General features: G+C 45.1%; 1 protein-coding gene across 2 annotated transcripts in view; it reads left to right on the top strand.

Moving 5' to 3' along the window:
- The window catches only part of PRR14 (proline rich 14), a 170,963-nt gene that overhangs the window by 23,676 nt on the left and 122,318 nt on the right, over positions 1–24,969 (top strand). For both annotated transcript variants that reach the window (XM_029606821.1, XM_029606822.1), the window contains exons 2-3: positions 4,992–5,211; positions 5,361–5,733. In XM_029606821.1, the coding sequence (XP_029462681.1) occupies positions 5,108–5,211; positions 5,361–5,733 (477 nt within the window). In that variant the 5' untranslated portion in view covers positions 4,992–5,107. The remainder of the gene's footprint in view (positions 1–4,991; positions 5,212–5,360; positions 5,734–24,969) is intronic.

Below are 24,969 nucleotides of genomic sequence, written 5' to 3'. Positions count from 1 at the left end.
ATGTAAATGGTATTCATTCACCTGTGAAAAGAAAAAAGCTGACTTATTTAAAGAAAGCTCATGCTCAAGTGGTTTCTTCCAAGAAACGCATTTATCTCCTGTCGAACATAGGAAGTTATAAGGAGATTGGGTCAGACAACTTTTTTTTCTTCTTCTTCTTCTTATAGTAGTTGACAGAGCGGTTGCTATTATGATTCACAAGGTGCTTTCTTTTATCCCAGATTCTGAGGGGAGGCTTATAATGGTTTTGGGAGTGGTTGATGGGAAAATTTTTCTCTTTTGTAATATTTATGCTGCTAATTATATGATTATGGTTTTTATGACAAAATTCTTACCATGCTTAGCCAGTTCACTGATTATTTGGTTGTTTTGCGAGGGGATTCCAATTTTCCAGCAGAGATCCCATGATTGATTTCTAGAGCCCTGCGATGGTCTGTCTGGGTCTTGTAAACAGATTACTGGTGTTCCTTTCCTTCTGAGAGAACATTAGCTTTTGGATATTTGGAGGGAATTACATCCTGGAGAATTGGGATTTTTAATTTTATTCTGACTCTCATCAGCTACTCCCATACTGACTTTTTTTATATCCTCCACTATATTTCCAATGGTTACTCATGCAGCTATTGGAAATTTTACTTTATCTGACCATGCGCCTATATCCATTAATCTTCGATTGGGTATTCTTTCCCCTTCCATATTTAAATGTTGACTAAATCCACAACTGTATTGTGACATGGATTTTAAAATCTTTCTTGTCCGTAAATGGAAAGAATATCTAGACTTTAATATTTCTTCTGAAATTGGACCAGATATTTTGTGGGAAGCTGGGAAAGCTGTTGTGAGAGGCTATCATTTCATATGCTGCTGGCAAAAATAAACTTCGAGACAGCGACATTTTAAGACTTAATCAAGAGCTGATTTGTCTTAAATCCCTTCATGTTTCTTATATGCAACCCTCTGTTAAGCTTAGAACTGATGATATCAAGCGCACCGTAAATCAATTGCTTCATTTAAATGCTTTAAGATCCCATCATGTATTTCACAGTAAAATGTTTAGATATGGCAATAAGGCTGGTATATTCATGTCCCACCTAATTCATGGTGCCAGACCACAACATTTTATTTGCAGTATGCAGGATGAAAAAAGTATGATGGTTACTGATATGGGGGGAATTTCTGCAATTTTGGAAAAGTTTTTTATTCAGCTCTTTATTCGGCTCAGCCTGAGAGTGAAGATGTATGGTTAGCTATTTTAAATGACTTCCATCTACCTGAGTTGACCAAGTTACAACAGCGATGCCTTGATTCTCCCATCCAGGCCTTGAAAATTCAATTTGCTATAACTAAGGCACCAGGCCTGTATGGGTTGGGTTCAGAATATATGTCCTCCCTTATTGGACATATATTATCATTGTCAGATGACAGGTTCTTTTCCTTTAGGTTTGACTCATTCTCTTATTACTATTCTTCCTAAACAGGGGAAAGATCTTGTAGATCCTGGCTCCTATAGGCCTGTTTCTTGAATTAATGTTGATGTTAAAATATTAGCTGCTGTTTTGGCTAGGAGACTGAGCATAGTCTTACCAATGTTAATAAGTAAAGATCAGATGGGATTTGTTAAAGGTAGACATGGGGTTAGCAATATTCATAAATTCTTAGAGGCCCTATATACCCCACTGATAGAAAATACTGATGATATTGTAACCAGTTTAGATGCAGAAAAAGCCTTTGATAAGGTCCAGTGGAAATATGTTCTGGATTTTGGAGAAATATGGTCTATCTGGCTCTTTTCTTTCATGGATAAGGTTATTATATGAGGCTCCTCAGGCTCAGCTGAAGATGAATGGTTGCGTTTCTTTGGAATTTCTCCTGTATAGTGGAGCAAGACAAGGTTGTCCATTATCCCCGTTATTATATCTATTAACAATTGAGCCTTTAGCTATAAAAATTAGAGAATCTTATTGTTTCTGGATTTAGTTTGGGTGGTGTTGATTGTCGTATTTGCTTGCTAATAATATGCTTCTCTTCTTAGGTAATCCTCCGACCTCATTATAACATGTTTTGCAGTTGTTTTACATCTTTTGGATGTTTTGCTGGTTTGATGATTTTGAGGTTTGCTGGTTTGAGGATTAATCTTTGCTGGTTTGAGGTGTTACCTCTTTTTGGGAGAATACGAGATTGAACTGGCATGATATTTTTTTTCCTTTAAGCTGGGCAAATTGTAAGATTAAGTATTGTGAGATCTGGGTCCCAAGGGAACAAATTAGATTATATTCACTTAATATTAGTTCAGAGCTATTGGACCTTCAATCCCAGCTTCAGATATGGAAGGGTTTATCTCTTTTACTTACGGGACACAGTGTCCCGTTTTTAAAATGGTGCTATTTTCGAAGCTTTTATATAAGGTACAAATGGTTCTCTGCCGATTGCATACCAGGAATATAGTATGTCTTAAATTGATGTTGGTACAGTTTCTCTGGGGAGGGAGAAGAGCTCGTGTTAGTCTTTTAAAATTGAGGCCTCACTGTTTCGGAGGTCTTAACATCCCTGAATTTTGTTTTTATAGTGTAACCTGCCAATTATGCTTTTTTTGGGAATGGTATTTTTCTTCTTTTTTTTTTTTTTTTTGTAGTCCTAATTTGGTTGCATCTAAAATTTATCCACTTTTCCTTATTGGGGCACTTCATACTGCAGATAAAATACTGGCTATACTAATGAGGTTTTGTCTGTTTTACCCAGTGTTATTGGTGTGGCAATGTTTAAATAAATGACAGGGATCTTCTGCTCAGATTTCTGCCTTTCTTCCTCTACAGGGGAATTTATTTTTTGCCCCTGGTGTTTCAGGTGGGATATTCAAAGAATGGTACACAAAAGATATTTTGAATATTTCATTTTGTTTTTGCTCAGATACAGAGTCTTTCATTTCTTTTTAACAATTATATGAACAATACAAATTACCAAGATCATATGTTTGCCTATCTTCAAGTTAAGCGTTATATCAGGGGTTGAGGGGTTGTTAGTAGAATTGCAGATTTTTCATTTTGATTCATTTGCTGCTCATATTCAATCTATAGGGGAAAGAAGAATAGATTATCTTTTTGGTATAAAATTTGACTATTAAAAATCACTAATGGCTCTTTATTGGATTTAGCGCAATAGTGATCTTATTTGACAATGTTTTGAATATGGTATCAAATTGTCTTGATGCTAAATAGTCAGGTTTTTTTAAATTTTACATTATAGTTATATTGATAATGTTGAAAGCTTATAAATATGGTATTGCTGTTACTGATCTTTGAAATCATTGTAAAATGGAGAAAGGTTCTCTTTACATAAATTTCTTTTATGTCCTTGTATATTTCCCTTTTGAGATGCTATTGCAGAGAACTCAATGGCGTTCCTCATTTGATAGTTAATATTGCTGGGTTCTTCACAGTTCAATCCACTTCTTTCTAAAGGATATATGAGATTTGTTTATGTAGCATTATTGATAGCTTATTTTTCTATTCTAAAGCAGTGGATACAGCCAGAACCATCTTTTACCCTCTGTCAGAATATCATGGCAGAATGGATGCATATTGAGAGATTAAATGTTAATTTTATACAATGTAAAGTACTCAATAATTATGTGAAAGCTTGGGCAATGTTTTTTGAATTAATATAGAGCGCTCTGCAAGAGCGACTTTTGATCTATAGGTTTTTCTAAGCAATAGAATGTTAATTGAAGTTCCTTATCTCACTGTGGCATTTCTTGTTTTCTATTTTTGATTTGTTTGATACGATTGTGGTGGTGTGAATTAATGTCTTGTGTTATGTGATGCATGTGTTATTTAGTGTTCTATGGTTAAAATGGATTGTGGGTGCATTTCTGTACATTGTCTTTTGTACTCTGATTATTTCTATACCTGTTTATGGATTGTACCTACAATTGTATAAATAAAAAAGAATATCTATGCTTTACAAAACCTGGCTGATGTGAAGTAACTAAACAAGGAATAACAGAACTAAGCCAATTTGCCAAAATTAAAGCAAATAGTTGTAGATCAGATTTTAACAGCAAGAGGTCTGAATGACACTGGCAACTATAGATCTCCCATAGAAAAGCAGAGAACTATAAAGCTACAGATCTCAATTCATTCTCACTCCCACTCACAAGCAGTCGCTTAATCTCACTGGGGTAGATTTTCAAACCGCACGATTAGGCGTACTTTTGCTGGCGCATCAGGCGCAAGCAAAAGTACACTGGATTTTAGCAGATACGCGCGGAGCCGCGCGCGCAAGGCTATGGATTCTGTATAGCCGGCGCGCGCCGAGCCGCGCAGCCTACCCCCGTTCCCTCCGAGGCCGCTCCGAAATCGGAGCGGCCTTGGAGGGAACTTCCTTTTGCCCTCCCCTCACCTTCCCCTCCCTTCCCCTACCTAACCCACCCGCCCGGCCCTGTCTAAACCCCCCCCCTTACCTTTGTCGGGGGATTTACGCCTCCCGGAGGGAGGCGTAAATCCCCGCGCGCCAGCGGGCCCCTAGCGCGCCGGGACGCAACCTGGGGGCGGGTACGGAGGGCGCGGCCACGCCCCCGGACCGCCCCGGGCCGTAACCACGCCCCCGGGCCCGCCCCCAAAACGCTGTCGACACGCCCCGAAAACAGCGCGGCGCTCGGCCCCGGCCCCCGACACGCCCCCCTCCGAAAACCCCGGGACTTACGCGAGTCCCGGGGCTCTGCGCGCGCCGGTAGGCCTATGTAAAATAGGCTCACCGGCGCGCAGGGCCCTGCTCGCCTAAATCCGCCCGGATTTGGGCGGATTTAGGCGAGCAGGGCTCTTAAAATCCGCCCCACTGTGTTCAGACACAGACTTTTAAGCTCTGGAGTCAAGGACAGTGTCTCAGTTTATGTAATTTATCTTGTATACTGATGGCACTAAATGAAATAGCATTCTTATTTGCATTTGGTGGGACAGTTACAGTTAGGCATTAATTATCGCTTCCCTCTGCAGGTGTCTTGTGCGGGAAACTGACAGGTGGGGTATGGCAGTGAGCGAGTAAGCAGAGGAATTCTGGAACAGAGAAGGAAATATTTCTTAAACCCATCCCTTCTGGGGGGCTGATACTCATGGATTGCACTTCTGTTGAGTTGGAGTCAGAGAAAGGACTCCACCTGAGCCCCATCCCCACCCTAACCCGGACCCACAGACGAAAGAGGCTGATAATTTACAGGTAAGTGGGTACGGGCATTTTTTGCTTTTACACCGCACATGCAATCACATCCTGCACAGACGGGTGTTCTCCCTTGTTCATACTAGAGATACTGATATTTTCTCAGTCTTGTTTGTTTAAATTTTTGTGTATTTTCTTTTACATTTAAGACCCTCAACCGAAGATCAGGAGGGCCCTGTGCTGGGACCTCAGGCCCCTCAGAAGCAAGACGAGCCCCCCAGCATCCCACAGTGTGCTGTTGGGGAGAGAAAAGCCCTCCAAGTGATTCCCTTGAAATGCCCGCGAGAGGAGCTAGAAGAGGGGGATATGAAGCGTGGTGTGGAGGGCAGGAAGCGGAGGAAGCTGACGAAGAGCAACTGCCTGGCATCTGGTGACTCTGTGAGGAACTGGCAGCAGAAGCACAGGAGGTGGAGAAAAGACCTCACAGCCCAGGCTTCTCCCATAGAAAGATCCAAGCGCAGGGTGCTGGCTGTAGTACTGCAGGACCTTGCAAGCCAAGAATCTGAAGAGGAAAAAGTGGAGGTAGCAATGGGAGGTGTTAGTGTGGTTACATTGGTTACTGTGTCTGGTTAATACTTCTTTTCTCCGTCAACAAGGAGGGCTGAATTAGCCATGACGTGGGTGACATCATCTGGCAGCACTGAATGGACTCCTCTCTTTGCTAGTAGAGGTTTTGCTCTGCTGAGCATGTGTGGGAGTACCCGTGCGGGCGATGCCTCATGAGCCCCCTCAGTCTTTAGTCATCCAAGCACCAGCAAGGATGTGCACTTCGTATCTCTCTGTTTTTCTGTGAAAATCTTGATACTTTAAGGAAAAAAGTTGCCTTGCTGCTTCAGTACTTTTCAGTGCTAACCCCCCCCCCCCCCCCCAAAAAAAAAGGAAACTAAGAACATTTTTTCTTTTATCATGTTCAATAAGTAGAAACCCACCATGAGTATGTTCAGGAACTGCATTGGTAGTGGAAGAATGTCCAATACCAATGGACATGATCTTGGCTATTGCTGCCTGGAACTGGATCACGACCAGGCCAACTGTAACAATTATGGATGAATGTCTGCATGTACTAAAATTGAGGGTCTAGAACAGGGGTCAGGAACCTATGGCTCGGGAGCCAGATATGGCTCTTTTGATGGCTGCATCTGGCTCGTAGACAAATCTTTAATAAAAAAGTGAAAATCTAACAAAATCCCCCACCCTCCTGACGCACCTCAAGACCTCCAAAATTAATTTACTACAACCCCCACCCTCCTGACCCCCCCCAAGACCTGCCACAAGTCCCTGGTGGTCCAGCGGGGGTCCAGGAGCGGTCCGGGAGCGATCTCCTGGACTTGGGCTGTCGGCTGCCAGTAGTCAAAATGGCGCCGATGGCCCTTTGCCCTCACTATGTCACTGGGGTTGACCAATGGCGGCGGTAGCCCCTGTGACATAGTAAGGGCAAAGGGCCGTCGGCTGCCAGTAATCAAAATGGCGTCGACGGCCCTTTGCCCTTACTATGTCACAGGGGCTACCGCCGCCATTGGTCAACCCTAGTGACATAGTGAGGGCAAAGGGCCGTCGGCACCATTTTGACTACTGGCAGCCGACAGCCCACGTCCAGGAGATCGCTCCCGGACCCCCGCTGGACCACCAGGGACTTTTGGCAGGTCTTGGGGGGGGTCAGGAGGGTGGGGGTTGTAGTAAATTAATTTTGGAGGTCTTGGGGGGCGTCAGGAGGGTGGGGGTTTTTGTTAGATTTTTACTTTTTTATTAAAGAATTGTCTGCGAGCCCTGGACCCCCGCTGGATCACCAGGGACTTTTGGCAGGTCTTGGGGGGGGGGGGGGTTAGGAGGATAGGGGGTTGTAGTAAATTAATTTGGCAGGTCTTGGGGGCGTCAGGAGAGTAGGGGGTTGTAGTTAGTATGGCTCTCACGGAATTACATTTTAAAATATGTGGCGTTCATGGCTCTCTCAGCCAAAAAGGTTCCCGACCCCTGGTCTAGAAAATGGAGGAACTGCATATGTCTCTCAGAAGCTGCAGTCTGTTCTCTTGAAGGTGCAGCCTTGTCTGCCTTCCCAAAAACTGAGTCGAACAGGAGCTTTTCAAAATTATCTCTCCCCAAATGCTTGTGGTCAAGTGGTCAAAGGTGGCATGCATCAAGGAAAAAAAGGCACCACTCTATGGGGCTTCTAGTGCTCTAAAAGCATAGAGTCTCAGGTGCATTAGTGGTGTTGATGTGTTGGTGCCATCAGCGCCGTTGGTGCAGAAGTCCATGGGGCCATTGATACACTGAGCACCAGAACGTGAAATGCATTAGCCTTCAATGCCTTTACCATTAGGGCAGGTTGTTCCATCTTTACATTCTGCTGCAGTGCATCCAATGCAGCTGTATGCTGCCTGCACAGAGCTTTTTCAGGGGCAGAGGAGAATATGAGACCCCTGTCACCAATTACTAGAGCTCTTACACCAACACAATTGGTTAAGGGCTTTGGTAATTGGTGAGAGTAGGGGTCTCCAGATCCTATTTGCTCTCTGGTATCTCTCGCATTTAATTTGACCTCCAGTTCAGATTTTGCAGAGCCCAAAAGATGTGCTGGGTTCCATTCTGGTATTAGAAGAGAATGTTCCACCACCCACACCAGGGCAAAGGGCACGTCAGCCCCTTGTCCAGATAGCGGAGTTGAAGGATTTCTTTACCTTTGTAGAAGCTAAGAATAAGGAGGGTAACATCCAGACTTTCCTATCAGGATATCAGATTTACTCCTATGAAGAGGAATCCCAGTTTCAAAGCTCTATGCTAAATGCATGGGTCTCTGCAGACCAGTTCTACATGGTTCAAACATTTACATGATTGTATATAAAAACTCATTTTCTTCCACGTGGTGATGGAGGAATTGCCTACCCTCAGCCACTGTTAGTTGCGGAAGAGTATATATGCATTCTTATTCAATCAATCTACAATGTGTTTGATATCACAGCACACACCTTGTCAGCATCCATTGCAGTATGCCAAATAGGCTATCTCCTAACCAAGCTATGTGATATCTACGACAAGTTCACAGATGTCCCCCTGCTCAGGTGATCACTTTTTTGGAGAAAAGCTCAGGGAAACAGTTGCTGAAATAAAGGAACAGATTGTGGCAGTCCGGTCCCCATCTACGGGACAGGAACAGCAGTCTTTGTTTTGCAAGGCACATTTACTATGCTATTAAAATACCATATTTTCAGCGATGCCCCTTCTGGCAATTCCAGTGATACCAGATGCTATTTCTACTTCCACCACAGCAACAACTTCCCACTTGCACTAGACAGTGTGAGTCCCATCAACCAGAAACAACGCAACAAGTCCAGCCAAAGCCTGGTCCCAGTTGTTGACCACTCTTCAAACCCAGCAACATTTCTGTCTGGTAGGGAGATGATCTAGCACTACCTGGAAGAGTGGTGTAAGATCACCAGAGATTGTTGGGTTCTCACAATTGTGAAGTCTGGATATTACTTGTTTTCTCCCAGCTTCCCACATTTCCTCATCACTCAGTCTTTAATTCAGAACATTTTCACCCACCGCAATTCTGTCTGGAAGTGGAATTCCTTCTCGAATAGTGGGCGTTAGAACCTGTTCCTCCCTATCACCATGGCTGAAGTTCTACTCCTGCTACTTCCTTATCCCCAAGAAATCTGGGGACTGGCCCCATACTGGATTTAAGAAGCCTGAACAAGCATATATTCTGGGAGAAATTCAAAATGAATTTCCTCCACACAGTTCTCCCCTTCAATCAGAAGGATGCATGGATGTGCATCTTGGAGCCAAAGAATGCTTATGCTCATATTCCCATTTGTTCCTTCCACTGGTATTACCTGCATTTTTATGGTGGACTCTTCCCACTATCAATACAGAGTGCTCTCCTGCCTTTCAGCAGCACTAAGGGTCTTCACCACGTGTCTGGCTATAGTAGTAGCACATCTGTGGTGTCAGGGCATCCAAATCTTCCCTTACCTGGACAACTGGCTTGTGACAGTGAACTCCGAGGAAGGTGTGCTAACCTCCCTGCAAAGTCAGTACAACTGCTACAATCACTAGAATTCCTATCAGATTTTGAGGCATCAATTTTGATTTTGTCCTTAAAAATCAAATTCTTTGGGGCATGGGTAGATTCTCTATAGCAAAGAGCTTTCCTCCCATTAGATCAGGCACACATTCTCAGATCTCTTGCATACAAACTGTTGACTATGGATCAGTCAATGGCTAGAGAAGTTCTAGTTCTGGGCTAAATGGTGGCAGAAATTTAATGTGCTTTCATTAACCCGCCTTCACACATGGCTTCTGCAGTGGGGTCTTCAGTTCCCATAGGACCAGCTCACTCAACCATTGACAACAAAGTGAGAATTTTACAACAAATGAAACAGGATCTACGTTGGTGGCTGGATTCCTACATCCTTCAGTTGAGATCTCCACCATGTCTATTTCCTTATTAAGTTACATTGGCGATTGACACCGCTATAAAAAGTTGGAGTACCCAATGGGTCCTTTCAAACTCAAGGAACATGGTCATTTGTAGAAAGATTGTTTCAAATCAACCTCCTAGAGCATTCTCATCCAGACCAAGTGGCCATGTTCTATGTCAGTGGTTCTCAATCTTTTTTCTGTCAGGACACACCTAACATGATGCTTGCAGGCATGATACAATTGAACTCATGACATCATGGGGCTAAATGTAATCATACTATGCATCCACAGGAATCTCCTGACTCCCAACAATGGGTGCAGAGAAGAACTATGATATTCCCTATACAACTCGTCCTACAAAAAAGATATTCTGATTCTGGTATCATCTCAGTAACAGTGACACAAACTCCCTCTACTACCAGGCACAATAGCCCTACTTATGAAAAGGCAGCAGATATCCACTGATGTATTTCCTGTTGAGAAAACACAACAAATAAGACTGATACTAGAATGTAGATACTACATTCTAGTAAAATACTTTACCTTGGTTACATACACAGAACTGACATTCACCAAATACAGAGATTACAAATATGGAAACAGAAACTGGAATGGAAACCCAAAAAAGCTACTCTACATGCAGTGAAAACTGGAGAAATGGAAGCAGAAATGTGGCACCTAACATGCTCCCAGGATCTGCAATAATTCACACAAACTAATCCATGTAATATTACACCTGTATTATGGAATGCATTCAAACAGTAACAACCCTACCTATGAAAAGGCAATACTACAAATATTAAACTGGGCCCTAAACAATACACCTCCTATTAGGAAAAAAGAACAAGCCAAGCTGCTATAAATCCCTATACAGAAATTCCAAGCTTGCAGAATACCCTTACCTTGATCACACATGCAGAACACAGACACTCACCAAATACAGAATAAAGTGACCTTAAAGCTAATGTTTGTTTTTCCATTGTTGCACTGCATACAGAGTATGAGTTCTTGCTGTTTTCCAGTTCAGTTTTGTCTGTTACAGTTTTGGCTGCAGTGCAACCGCCTCACCACAAGGGGTCCCTCTAGTGCTGGCTTTCCGGACAGGCCCCGTCCATCTCCTCTGTCCACTCTATGCTCTGGGTGTGTCCTTATAACCCTGCCTGACAGTTGCCTCGGTGCTTCGGCATCGAGCTCACCTGGGCTCCCTGCTCTAGCCCTGCGCGGCCTTCGGGCCTTTCCTTGCCTAGCCCTGCGCGGCCTTCGGGCCTTTCCTTGCCCTGCGCGGCCTTCGGGCCTTTTCCTTGCCTTGCCTTGCCTTGTGTGGCCTACGGGCCTTCTGACCTGCCTTGCTCTGCTTACGGTGTGTGGCCTACGGGCCTTCTGTGTATGTGTGGCCTACGGGCCTTCTGACCTGCCTTGCTCTGCTTACGGTGTGTGGCCTACGGGCCTTCTGTGTATGTGTGGCCTACGGGCCTTCTGACCTGCCTTGCTCTGCTTACGGTGTGTGTGTGGCCTACGGGCCTTCTGTGTGTGTGTGTGGCCTACGGGCCTTCTGTGTGTGTGTGTGGCCTACGGGCCTTCTGTGTGTGCGTGTGGCCTACGGGCCTTCTGACCTGCCTTGCTCTGCTTACGGTGTGTGTGTGTGGCCTACGGGCCTTCTGTGTGTGCGTGTGGCCTACGGGCCTTCTGACCTGCCTTGCCCTGCTTACTGTGCCCTGACCCAGCCTGAACCTAGACACTGCTTTCTGCCGCCTGCCCTGACCCAGCCTAAACCTAGACACTGCTATCTGCCGCCTGCCCTGACCCAGCCTGAACCTAGACACTGCTATCTGCCGCCTGCCCTGACCCAGCCTGAACCTAGACACTGCTTTCTGCCGCCTGCCCTGACCCAGTCTGGACCCAGACACTGCTATCTGCCGCCTGCCCTGACCCAGCCTGGACCCAGACCCTGTATCAGCCATTCTTGTCTCTCTCAATCTGGAGCCACCCTTCTGGGTGGTGTTCACGACTCCTGACCGGAGCCCAGTCGTAACATTGTCTGCACATTTCTATTATACTTTCCCCATATCAAACAAAATCAAGAAATTATAAAGCAATAATTGTAAAACTAAAGTAATAGAATAAATATTTCAAAACACTGAATAGAATAACAACCAATAATTTAAAAAACATAAATTATTAAAAATTCTCCAAACAGTAAAAATATTTCAAAATGTCAAAAAATCACATATTACCCCCAAATGGCAGTAGATCAAGAAAAATAAACTTTAAAACAAAAAAACACATCTACTTACCCTCTCCAGCAACTTTCCTAATCCTTTCCCATGCAGGCCAGTAGCACACACTAGAAGCTGCAGTGGCTGATGAAGCTCTGCCCTCACAGTCCTCTTCCTTGGGGCCCACGACCTGTCTGTGTTATGAATGTGGACCCTCGTTTCGCGGTAACAGCTACCGTCGAAGGGCGAGGCCTGTTGAACTGAAGACTCTTGCTGGAAGACTTCACCCTGGAAGCACGCGACCCCCCCCCCCCCAAGGAGAAGCCCGTAGGGGTCCGGCCGCTGGGACTTAGGCGACTCCTCTGAAGACTGTAAGAGGTCTGGATGCAGGCGCCTCCTGCAGGTCGTGGGTTCCAGATGGCTGGCGCCTCCAGCAGGTCGTGACAGTCTGAGGATGAAAATAGAAGAAAAATCCAAGTCCGGTCCAATGTTCAGAATACCAGCGGGATCCGAATCCAGTCCAGGGTCGAAGCAGGAGAAGGGTCCGCAGCCGTACCAGGGTCGAAGCAGGAGAAGGGTCCGCAGCTGTACCGGGGTCAAGCCAAAGAAGAATCCAGAACCAAACCAGGAACCAGCCGGGAGAATACACGAACACCAGTCCAAAGTCAGCAGCCAAGAATCAGTCCATGGAGCAGGGAAGAAGCCGGGACGAAGAAACCAGGAGCCAGGAACACACTCAAAGCAGGAACCTTAATACCAAGGCAAGGACTGACTGCACAGCCCTTGCCTTAAGTACAGGAAGCAGGAGGAGGAGCTTCAGGAGGGGCCATGACACTTCCTGTCATGGCCCCTTTAAGAAATCTTCTTAGCCGCGCGTGCGCGGCCCTAAGGGCTGAGGGGGAGGAGCTGAATCGCCGCGGAGCCATGCTGCAGGATCAGCGATGGCGGCGGCTGAAGAAAAAAAAGGAGAGGAAGCTGCCTGCCCAAGCAGGCATCCGCAGGCCACCCTGGCGATCCGGGTAAGCTACCCTCATAGTCCTAACTTCTTCTGGGGTTGCCTCAGTCGCGGCCGACCGCGGCCGACGCTGCTAACAGTCTGTCTCTCTCTCTCGTCACCTCCTTGACCATTCTTTCACACACACATACCAGTCACCTCCTTGACCATTCTTTCACACACACACATACATCAGTCGCCTCCCTGACCAGTCTCTCTCACACGTGCTTGCGCTCTTTGTCTCACCCCCACAACTTCTCCCCCCTCGCACAGAACATAAATGGCAACTGCAGCAGTCTCTTCCTCCAGCCCTTGTAGCCCAAGAAAGAAGTCTCATCTGCCATGGGGGCTATTGCTGATCAATGCCTGCTCCTTATTTTGCTCCAAACCTTATGCTGATCTGCCTGGGGCCAATGCTGCTGAAACCTTTGAATAGAGCATGGTCTTTTCTTCATTCTGTGTACCCCAGTGCACACCACTTCCTCTTCTGGGCCATGGGGGCAGTCAGAAGGCCATTCTGTTAAATGTCTCCAGCTTTCATTAACACTGCTGCCATTCCCGCCCGAACTTGAAAGTGCTGATAGCCTGGGCGGGAATGGCAGGAGTGTTAGTGGAAGAATTATCTGCATGTTGCTGGGGTAGAGGAGGGGGAAGAGAAGAGCAGCCAAGCCAGCAAGAGACTGAGAAGCGCCCAACACCCCTGCCAGTGCTTGGCAACACACAAGTGTGTCGCAACATACCGATTGAGAAATGCTGTTCTATGTGAACAAGCAAGATGGCACAGGGTCTTAGACTCTTTTTGCCAAAAAGCAATAAAGATATGGGAATAGACATGCACACATCAGATTGTCTTGCAAATGACTGCCCTCCAGGGATCTCCAATACATTATAGATCACCTCAGCAGAGTTTTTTGACCATACAAATGGTCTCTGCAGCAGTCAATAGCCAACAGACTATTCAGTCTATGGGGACTTCCAGCAATTGATTGCATTTGCATCCGAGCAAAACAGGAAACTAGAAAAAGTTTTGTTCTGTTCTTCCCAGTGAACTCAAATCAGCTCTGGATGCTTTTCTACTCTATTGGAATGCATATGTCATGTATGCTTTTCCACTGATAGAATGGAGCAAAAAGTGCTCAAAGACTTGGGCCTATCTGATCTTGATAGCTCCAGCGTGGCCAAGACAAGTTTGGTTTGTGTAACTATTACAGCTGACCAGCAATCTTCTGATTCCTCTCAGGTCAGATCCATCCATATTAACTCAAGAAGAGGGAAGCCTTGTTTCATCCAAACCTTCCCTCCCTTAACTTTATTGCCACATTATCCTTATTCATATAGGTTGAAGACATCAATAGTGTCTGCCAGAAGAGCCTACATGCTTAAATGAAAAAGATTCTTCATATGGTGTCATCGCAATATCTTGGATCTGTTTGCATGCAAACCTTAAAGAAATGCTGGCCCATTTGCTCTTTCTCTTCTTAAGGACTTAGCACCATATCAGTGAGAGTACATCTCAGTGTCATAGCAGCTTAGCATTCTTGTTTCCAAGTTCATGAAAGGCTTATGGCATACTGAATCTCCAGTTGTGATGTAGCCTGTTCCATGGGAACAAAACGTGGCCGGCACAACTGATGAAACTGCGTTTTGAACCATTGGAGTCTGCGTCTCTTAAATTTTCAACATGGAAAGTAGTATTCCTGGTGGCAGTAACATCAGCCAGAAGAGTTGGTGAACTTTCAGGCTTTAATAATTCATATCCACCTTTTATATGCAATTCTTCCACAGCATGGTGGTGCTCCGAACCTACCTGAAATTTCTACCAAACGTAGTATCAGCTTTCTATATTGATCAAGCCATCATGTTTTCTATGTTCTTTCTGAGGCCACATGCGCATGAGGGTGAGAGACCTTCATACTTTAAACTGTGAAAGAGCTTTGACTTACTACAAACGAAGAACTCTGCCCTATCGTCAGGCCTCACAGCTATTCGTCTCTAACCTAAAAGACTGGGCATAGCAGTGGCCAAATGTACATTGTCCAGTTGGATAGCAGACTGCATCATGCATTGCTCTACACTGGCAGGCCTACAAATTACAGACACCATCAAAGCTCATCAAGTTAGAACCATGGCTGCATCACTAGCTGATGTGTGAACCGTGCCTCTTGCAAACATCTGCAAAGCTGAAACTTGGTCAGTAGTGCACACCATTGCATTCAGTTACTGTCTAAATCTCTCAAGGAGTGACAGTAAATTAGAAGCAGTTTTGCATAGCCTATTCACCCAGTATTCTATTCTCCATGGTGGCGTCTGGGTTGCTTATTAAACACTCCACTACAACTTTAGCTTAGGTCTCCCCACATGTCGTCATGGCTAATTCAGCTTTGTTTATTGATGAGAAAGCAAGTTTGCTTATCGTAAATGGTGTTCTCTCTAGACAGCAGAATGAATTAGCCATGCTAAATACTCTCTGCCTCCCTGGAGCGTTGACTACCTAGCTAGATTTAGCTCTAAAGTCGACTAAGGGGGTTCACGAGGCACATGCTTAGTAGAGCAAAAGTTCTACTACCTAAGAGAATGAGATCCATTTGCTGCCACCGATTGATGTCACCCACATCATAGCTAATTCATTCTGCTGGCTACAGAAATACCATTTACAGTAAGCAAAGTTGCTTTTCTTGCCTGTCCTTTCATTCTCTCCTCAGAAGCTACAGTATCTTTCTCTGAAAACCTGTAGTCACACATGGTTGATGTCATCCATATTATGCTGATACGGATATGTTTTAGAGCTTTCCAGAACTTCCTTAGAGGCTGATATCACAAAGCGCTAGGCTTAGTGTACTACTTTACTTTGGATTAACAGCATATTTTGTGCACTAAAATTACTTCCTATGTAATAAGGGTTTTGGTGCACGAAAATGTGTGCTAAAAAGTAAAGATGAGCTGGTTTACTGCACTTTCCATGCAAATACATGGTTAAACTGCCTGTGGAATTATTTCCAGTTGCACAAAGAATGCTAAAAATAGTGCTGCTTTTTTTTCTTCCCTTTAATTTTTAACTGATTTTTTTTTTTTTATTTACCTCTAACATGATGTAACGTTTTAACTTGCATTTACTTTATTGGGATGTAAATGGAAGTTAAAAAAAAAAAAAAAAAGGTTGGATGTGTATACACCCAGGGGTGTACAAGCATTCTTTTCTCAGTAGGGTCAGATGGATATGATTTCCCATCTGAACTGGCTACTTCCATGTGGCCAACCACAGGCTCCAGAGCTCTAGCTGCCATTCCCTTCTGTTCTTTACCCCAGTATGCTATCAGTAGCTGTGCCAGGTGTGCTCAACATGTATGGCTGACTGTTATCTCTAGAGCTTCGATAGCTGGCACAAACGTTTCACCATCATAGTGCACTCTAGTGCCTGCTCTTCTGGATGGCAAGGATTTTTATGTTTGAGCAACGGTTCTATGATCCTGGCTACCTTGTTGCTATCTCCTTCCCAGCACCTCTGAAATCCAAAGTCAAAAGGGAGCTGTTGCCCAGTTTTCCTCCCTTCCACCACCCCTGAGCTTGCTCTTTCCAAATTCCATGTCTGTCTACCATCCCTCTACCCTGGAGGTAGAAGGAGGTATCACTACCTCCCCTCAGCTCTAGCAGGGAGCCTTTCTAAAGATGCTGTAGTGGGACTGACCTACAATAGCAGTTCGTTTATTTGCTACACTTTCCAATTCCCTTTCAGAATCTGTTAAAGCTTTGTGGCACAACAAAGCTAGTTTAGATTAGAAAGCATTCTCTTAAGAAAAATAAACCAAGGTTTTTCCTTTTTGCAAAAGCAGTAAAAGAGTACAGCTTTTATTAATAAGATATACTGGAGCTGTGAGCATCCAGTAACTCAACTCACACAGAAACAGTAAGCAATTAAGTACACATACAGAGCAGTATGGAAGCCCTAGAAACTCAAACCATTTCCTTACTAGATAACTAAATACAGCCCGGCACAGTGATTTGAAATGTGTTTCCAGCACTCTTCTGCTCACAAGAATATTATTTGCTATGGTCATCTTCTTTAATAGGTCCAAATCCTTGCATACAAAATAACCAATTCTTTCTCCAGAAGCCTTGTTAACACAGAATTATAATTTTTAGTGTATAGACAATTGCATCCAAAATGAGTGTTTATGCACCTCTACCAACAGATGGAGACTGAGCGCAGGTGACGTCACAGTATATATATATACACCCCTGCAGTGACAGCCCACCATTATTCTCCGTCTCCAGCAGATGGTGGACATGCATCTACCTACTGGGGATTGCTTTTAAGTTTTAGAAGGAGAAAAGAAAAATTTAATTTGCCCCGCTCTCCTGTGGTGATACCTTATGGTTCCTCCCTCAGTTGAAAATTCCTGAGGTGATTTCCGTGGTTTCTCAGATATGTGCCTTGGTCTTGTAGCTGGTTTTACAACTGGCGTGGACTTAGCTGTTAAAAAACAAACAAACAAACAAAAACAGCTGAAAGACAAGCTGGTGCAGGAAGCTGAGCGTGGCAGTGAAGGTTTCTGCTCCCCCCTCCCACAACTGGGTCAGGCTAAGCTCAGGTAAAGAGTAATTTAAAAAAAAATGGAGAGAGGGAGTTGAATAGGGATTACTCTCCCCCTTTCCCCGGTCCTCCGTGCTTTGCACGCGATCCAACTGTCGTTCCTGCCTCTGGTAGTGTTCAAGGGATGGGGGCAGCCTGGCGGGTTTGACAGCCCTTGTGGCTAGGCCATGCTCCAAGGCTCATCTGCTCTGCCATGTGGTAGGCCGCACATTTTTTGTGCACTGTAGACTCTTCTTCAGTTGCCGGATCATGATTGTGTGCACGACTGCGGCCCGTTGTGCATTTGGTTGTACACCTAGTAGGAGCCTAGCTGGGCACCTAGTTAAGCACATAGGAGTGCCTACCAGGGTGCCCAGTTCTGCTCGCACGCATGTGCCTTCTTGCACGCATTATCTGAACATCCAAAGGAAGCTCAGCTTGAGCACTTATATAGGCACAGTGTTGTGTGCCTAATTTTTTGGGTATACAACTGTCAGATGCCTGTTAGGGTGTTTTGGCAGACTGATGGCGCCCATAACGAAGAAACCTAAGCGCCTTGCCTTATGTGCGTGCCCTCAAATTTGTGTCAGCGATGTTTGGAAGCTCAGGGAGAATTAACTCCTTCTGATTTTACTAAGCCTGGTTCTTCCAGCCTGGTAGGAGAGTGGAAGGAGAGCTGCAAGAAGGGTCTCCTGATTTTGAAGCTCCCCTAACTGGTTTGACAGCGTGCGAAGGTAGTTCAGTGGGCACAGGACAGTTGCCCCCTGGTTTTGGCATGGATCCTTCTGCCTTTTCTTGGGTAGAAATTTTTCAAGGTCTGCACTCCTTCCTTCAGGTGCAGTCCCCAGTCTTAAGAAGCCAGGATCTCAAGCCGTGGAAATCCCGTACGCTTGGTGCTTCAGGTATGCGTCGGGCTATGCCTGCAGCCGGCATTTCTGATAGAGACCCAGATGACACAGGTGATGAGACCAATCCTTACTCCCTGGAGGATGGGGAAATTCCTCTGGGACTGCAGCCATATAGAAGTATGAGTTTTTTTATAGAGATGAATTTCAGGCTCTGATTTCCCAGACATTGAAGACACTGGGAATATCTGGGCTGAATCCATGTCTGAGCTAAAGAAAGATCCTATTTTGATTTCCTTGCATAAAGCCTCATGCTTCTTCCCTATTATTAAGGCCATCCAACAATTAATTGATCTTTAATGGGGTGTCCCAGAAGCTATGGGAAGATTCTTGGAAGGACTGTACTCCCTGGATCCAGTTGTGAGAGAGCAATTACATTTTCCGAAGGTGGATGCGCTTGTGTATACTGTTACCAAGCGCATGACTATTCCTATAGAAGGGGGAGCGGCCTTGAAGGATGTACAGGATAGGAGAATTGAGGCTATCCTTAAGCAGGCCTTTGAAGCAATGGCAATGAATTTGCAGATAGCTTTCTGTTGTTCCCTGGTGGTATCCTCCTTTTTTTTTTTTTTTTATTGCTCTCAGGAGATTGACTGATCTGGTGTAAATTCCAGGATAGTGATGGAACCAGCAGCCACCTTTTTGACAGAAGCAGGCTGCGATTTGGTCCGTACTTCGGCCAGAAGGGTGGCTTCAGTAATAGTTGCTAGGCATCGGCTATGGCTGAAAATTGGTTGGCCGATACTTCCTCGAAGTCTAACCTTATGAAGTTGCCCTTTAAAGAGCTGGAGAAAATAGCCAATAAATGGGCTGAGTCCATGATTCCTCGATTACCAGAGGATAAGAAACAGGCGCCATGATCCTTCGCACGAGAGGTCGTCCTAGGGGGTTCAGATGTTTTCTACCCTTCAGAGGAGTGGCTTTTCAGAGGACTCGACCTCTGGGTAGATCTTAGTCTTTTCATCCCAGACAGGGTGCAGGCTCAGGTAGTAGAGCACCCCGAGCCTCCCAATGAAAATGTCAACTCACTTCCAGGATCAGGAGGTAAGAGGTCGCTTTTTTTTTTTTATCGGAGGTGGGTCAAGATCATGGCAGGCCAGTGGTTATTGGAGGCGATAAGGGAGGGCTATGCGCTGGAGTTTCGCATTGTTCCTCTGGTTGTGTTCATGGTGTCTCCCTGCCACACTCTGCAGAAGAGACAGTCAGTGGAGGTTACGTTGTCAAGATTCCTCAATTTGCGGGCGTAGTTTTAGTGCTCATGTCTCAAGTAAGTATGGGCTGATATTCCATTTATTTTGTGGTGCCCAAGAAGGAATGCTCTTTTTGTTCCATGCGAAAACGAGTCATGCGTTCCATGCGAAAACGAGTCATGCGTCATTTTGCATGTGACTTGTTTTCACATGGAAACCTTGTGCTCAGTGATAATGGCAGTATAGTCAGGGGAGGTCCTGACGTCTCTGGATCTATTTGAGGCATACCTGCATATTCCTATGCAGCTAGAGCATCAATGATATCTGCATTTTGCAGTTTTGGGACATTGTCATCAGTTTTGAGCACTACCTTTTGGTTTGGCCATCGCGCCCAGAACCTTTTCCAAGGTTATGGTGGTGGCGGCGGTGAAGTTGAAAAAAGATGGGACCATGGTACACTCGTACTTGGACTACTGGATGATTTGGGCCAAGAGTCTAGAACAGAGCCTCCAGGTCTCGCACAAGGTGCTCTCCTTGTTGCAGGTACTAGGTTGGGTCGTGAACTGGCCAAGAGCAATCTTCAGCCGTCACAGTTGCTAGAATATTTCGGTGCTCAGTTCAACACGAAACAGGGTAAGGGTGTTCCTGCTGGAGGGCCGTACTCAGAAGCTGATGGCGCAGGTATGTTTATCGACGAACACAATATGCCTGACAATGTGGTCCTATCTTCAGGTACTCTGATGGCAGCGACCCTGGATGTGGTGCCGAGGGTGAGGGCACATATTCGTCCTCTTCAGCAAACTATACTGTCTCGTCGGAGCCCACTAGTCTCAAGACTATTCGATTCGGCTCCACCTACTGATGGAGATGTGCTCTCAACTAAAGTGGTGGTTAAAAGCGGATCATCTAAGAAAGGGGGTTTCCCTACAATCACTGGACTGGCTGGTACTCACGACAGATGCGAGCCTTCAGTGTTGGGGAGCTCACTGTCAGGAGGTGATGGTGCAAGCGAGCTGGGGTGCAGAAAAGTCTCTCTGGAATATCAATCGACTGGAAGCCCGAGCGGTCTGGTTAGCACACTTGCAGTTTGGTGATAGAGTGCAGGGTCGAGCAGTCCAGATAATGTTGGATAATGCAATGACAATGGCTTTCATCAGTCAGCAGGGGTGGGGTATAACAGGAAATAGCCCAACTTATGGAATTGGCAGAAGCACATCTTCAGGAGATATCAGCCTCGCACATTGCAGGAAAAAACAAATTAAAAGCAGACTTTCTCAGCAGGCAGAGTCTGGATCCAGGAGAATGGGAGTTCCAAACAAGGCATTTCAGCTAATAGTGGATTGCTGGTGCCTTCTGTTTTTGGACCTGCTGGCGACTTCTCTCAGTGTGAAGGTTCCTCAATTCTTCAGTCACAGGAGAGATCAAAAGTACTTGTGCATTGATGCTGTCATGCAGGAGTGGCTGGAGGGCAAGGGATTGTATGCCTTTCCCCAGTGGCTCATTTTGGGCAGAATGGTTGATGGTCAAGAGTCACAGGGGGATGGTGCTTCTGGTGGCACCAGAAAGGCCCAGGAGACCGTGATATGCATATCTGCGAAGGCTTTTGGTAGACTTTCCCCTCTGGTGTCCAGCGCAGAGGAATTTGCTATGGCAGGGGCCTGTTTGTCATGAAGATCTGAATCAATTTTGTCTTACGGTATGACTCTTGAGAGGGATCGGTTGCTGAAATGTGGATATTCTACTGCATTGATTACCACCTTGCTAAGAGCGAGAGAGTTCTCCACTTCCTTAGCCCATGTGCAGGTTTGGCGGGTGTTTGAGGCTTCGTGTGAAGATCAAAGTGTTCTTTCTCATTTGGTTAAGATTAGTTCATTTTGGAATTTTTGCAGGATGGATTGAGTAAAGGGTTGGCCCTTAATTTCTTAAAGGTACAGGTGGCAGCTCTTGCCTGTTTCCAAGATCAGGTGAATGGTAGACCCTTGTCGGCTCATCCAGATATGGCCCATTTCTTGAAAGGAGTGAAGCATCTTCGTTCTCCCTTGCAGTTACCAGTGCCCTTGTAGAGTCTGTCTAGTTTTGGATTTTTTAGTGGTCCCTACTTTTCGACTGATATGTAACATTTCCTTGGGGTTACTGACGTTAAAAAAAAAAAAAAAAAAAAGGCATTTCTTGTGGCAATTTGTTCTGCGCATTGAGTATCCAAACTACAGGCCTAGTCTTGCTGCAAGCTATTTCTACTAGTGACTCCAGGGGCGATATAGCTGCATACTGTTCCTTTTTGCCAAAAGTGGTCTTAGATTTTCACTTGTATCAGTCCATTTCCCTGCCATTTCTGGACAAGGCAAGAGATGCAGAGGAATATTACCTGTAACGGCCCTTGGATGTCAAGACACATTTTGAGGTATTTAGAGGTTTCTGAATCTCTCAGAAAGATAGACCAGCTGTTTTTTCTCCATGGGGGGGAGTAAACAGAGTTAACCAGCATTGCAGTCTACTATAGCCTGCTGGATTAAGGAGGTAGTCACTGCTGCATATGTGGATGCTGAGCAGCCGTTGCCTAGTCAGGTTAGGGCTTATTCCACTAGGGCTCAGGCAGTATCATTGGCGGAAGTTACATTGCGTCTCCTGTCAACATTTGCCGAGCTGTGACGTGGTCCTCTCTACATATAATTTCAAGGCAGTATCGCCTGGATGTGCAGGCCCAGGAGGACACAGCCTTTGCACATGCAGTTCTGACTGGAATAATCCAGTCAGAACTGGATTATTCCAGTCAGCCTCCCTCCCCCTCCCTGTTCAGGAGTAGCTTTGGTGCATCCTACTGGTTTTGGATTCTGTGGGATAAGACAGGAGAAATTACTATTTACCTGATAATTTCCTTTTCCTTAGTGTACAGCAGGTGAATCCAACTTCAGTCCCTTGGCTGCCAGGTGGTTGTGCTATGGTCCTCCGTGGCTGTGTGTTTTAGAGCAGTGCTTCTCAACCAGTGTGTCGCGACAAACCAGTGTGTCGCCAAGCAGCGGCAGGTCTGTCGCATGCTACCGGTCTCCCACTGCTCTTCCCCCTCTTCCTTCACCGAGCGAGAGGCAGGCTATCTTCCACTGCTGCCGTTGCCGCCCGGGCTATCAGCACGTTCTAGCTTGGATGGGAACGGCAGCAGTATTAGTGGAGGCTGCCAACTGCGACTGGGCCTTTTCTTCTTCCCGCACCTGCCCCCACCCTGGCCTGGAACAGGAAGTGATGTGCAGTGGGGTGCGCGGGAAGAAGAAAGAGCCATGCTGCTCGAAAAAGTAGGATTGGCAGTGGCGGCCCCGAGCAGTAGCGTGGGCCCAAAGCAAAATCAGAAGCAGCCAGAAATCGGCACAGGAGACAGCAGAATTAGCCTCCCGTGGCCGATGGGATTCTTCTTTTTTGGCCTGCGGGAGCTAGAGGAGGAGGCTCCTGCAGCTACCATTTGTGCTCGGGGGGGGGGGGGGGGGGGCAGGAAATGAGAGAGACAGCCAGCCTGTCTGTAAGTGAGAGCATGTATGTGTGATTGAGAGTGTGCATGTGTAACTGTGACAGAGCCTGTGTGTACGTGATAGCATTTGATTGAGATCATCTATGTAAAGTGTGTGAGAGAGAGAGCATGTGTGTGATTGAGAGGAACTGGTCAGAGAGGTGATGTGTATATAGGAGAGACAATGGAAGTGACTGGTCAGGGAGATGACTGGAGTGTGCGTGTGTGAGAGAGAGAGTGATTATGGGAATGAGAAGTCTGTGCATGTGGTGAGAGCTAGCATAGGAATAAGAAACCTGGGTGTGTGTGAGACACAGCATGGGAGTGAGAAGCCTGTATATATGTAAGATAAAAAATGGAAGTGGGAAGCCTGTGGGGGGGTGTGTGTGTGTGCATGAGAGAGAGAGAGAGACTGATCGGGAAGGTGACTGGTGTGTGTGTGTAAGAGAGAGACTGGTCGGGAGATGATTGGTGTGTGAAAGACAGAAACTGGTCATGGGGGTGTAACTGGTATGTGTGTGTGTGAGAGAGACAGAGAGACTGGTCGTGGGCACTAAGGAAGAGGACCATGAGTACAGAGCTTCAGCCACTGCTGCTTCTGGTGTGTGGAAGAAGAGTAGGAGAGCTGCTGGAGGGGGTTAGTAAAGGTGGCTTTTAAAGTTTATATTTCTTGATATACTGCCATTTTAATTACTGAATATTATGTGATGTATCTGCTGTTTTGAAATATTTTATTGGTGTTTGGAGAATTTTAAATAATTTTTATGAGAGTTTTTAATTGTTGGATATTATTCTGTTCATAGTTGTGAAGCATTTATTCTGCTTATTAGTATAATTATACAATTATTTCTGTGTTAGAATATATAGCTGCTTGCTAGTTCTGTTTTCCTAATAGGAGGTGTATTGGTGTTTAGGACCTGATTTAATATTTGTAGTGTTGCCTTTTCATAGGTAGGGTTGTTACTGTTTGAGTGCATTCCATAATACAAGTGTAACTGTGTGCAGATTAGTTTATGTGCATTACTGCAGATCCCGGGAGTATGTTAGGTTTGTTCTGTGTATGTGACTGATGTGAGGTATTTTACTAGCATGTAAGTGTTTTATCAGTCTTATTTGTTGTATTTTCTCAAGAGGACAATCATTAGTGATAAACTGCTGTCTTTTTTCACAAGTAGGGCTATTGAGCCTGATAGTTGGAGTTTGTGTTGCTGTTATTGAGATGACACTAGAACTAGAATATAGAATATATTTTTTATAAGGTGAGTTTTACGGGGAATGTCATAATTCTGCTTTACATCCATAATTGTGGGTCATGGGGGTTCCTGTGGATGCAAACTGTACTTTTACATTTAGCCCTATGATGGTCATGTGTTCAGTGTGTCACGCATGTGAGAACCATCTGTCAGGTATGTCCCGACAGAAAAAAGGTTGAGAACCACTGTTCTAGAGGGTACTGGTAAGTGTCAATCCAGTCCCTAGATTTGTGTTACACTCTTTTCTGAGCTCAATGTTTTCTTGTTGGCTAAGTGCTGGAATGGTTATCTATTAATAATTAAGTTTTGCTAGTTTGTCCACTTTTGCAGAGAATACTGGTGGGCTGACTTTTGCAGAGAATACTGGTGGGCTGATGTCACTGCAAGGATATATATATACAGTGATGTCAGCTTTGCTCCATTCCATCTGCTGGTAGAGGTACATAACCCACTGGTTTTGGATTCACCTGTCTGTACTAACGAAAAGGAAATTATCAGGTAAATAGTAATTTCTCCTTTTCCAATAAGATATCTGAATAAGTTTGGTCATCTTCCAGTGTTCAGTCGTATAACAAGTATTGAATTGGTTCAAATTATGAACTGCAAATATAATATCTGGTCTTTTTGCCTGTACAAGATATAGCAAACTTCCAATAAGACTTTGCTATGGACATCTGGATGATCTATTCCTTTTGGATCTTCATTTTCTTTA

The sequence above is a fragment of the Rhinatrema bivittatum genome, chromosome 6, assembly GCF_901001135.1.
Source record: "Rhinatrema bivittatum chromosome 6, aRhiBiv1.1, whole genome shotgun sequence".
NCBI lineage: Eukaryota > Metazoa > Chordata > Amphibia > Gymnophiona > Rhinatrematidae > Rhinatrema > Rhinatrema bivittatum.
The sequence above is the reverse complement of the archived record's forward strand: the minus strand, read 5'-3'. Positions and strand labels throughout refer to the sequence as shown.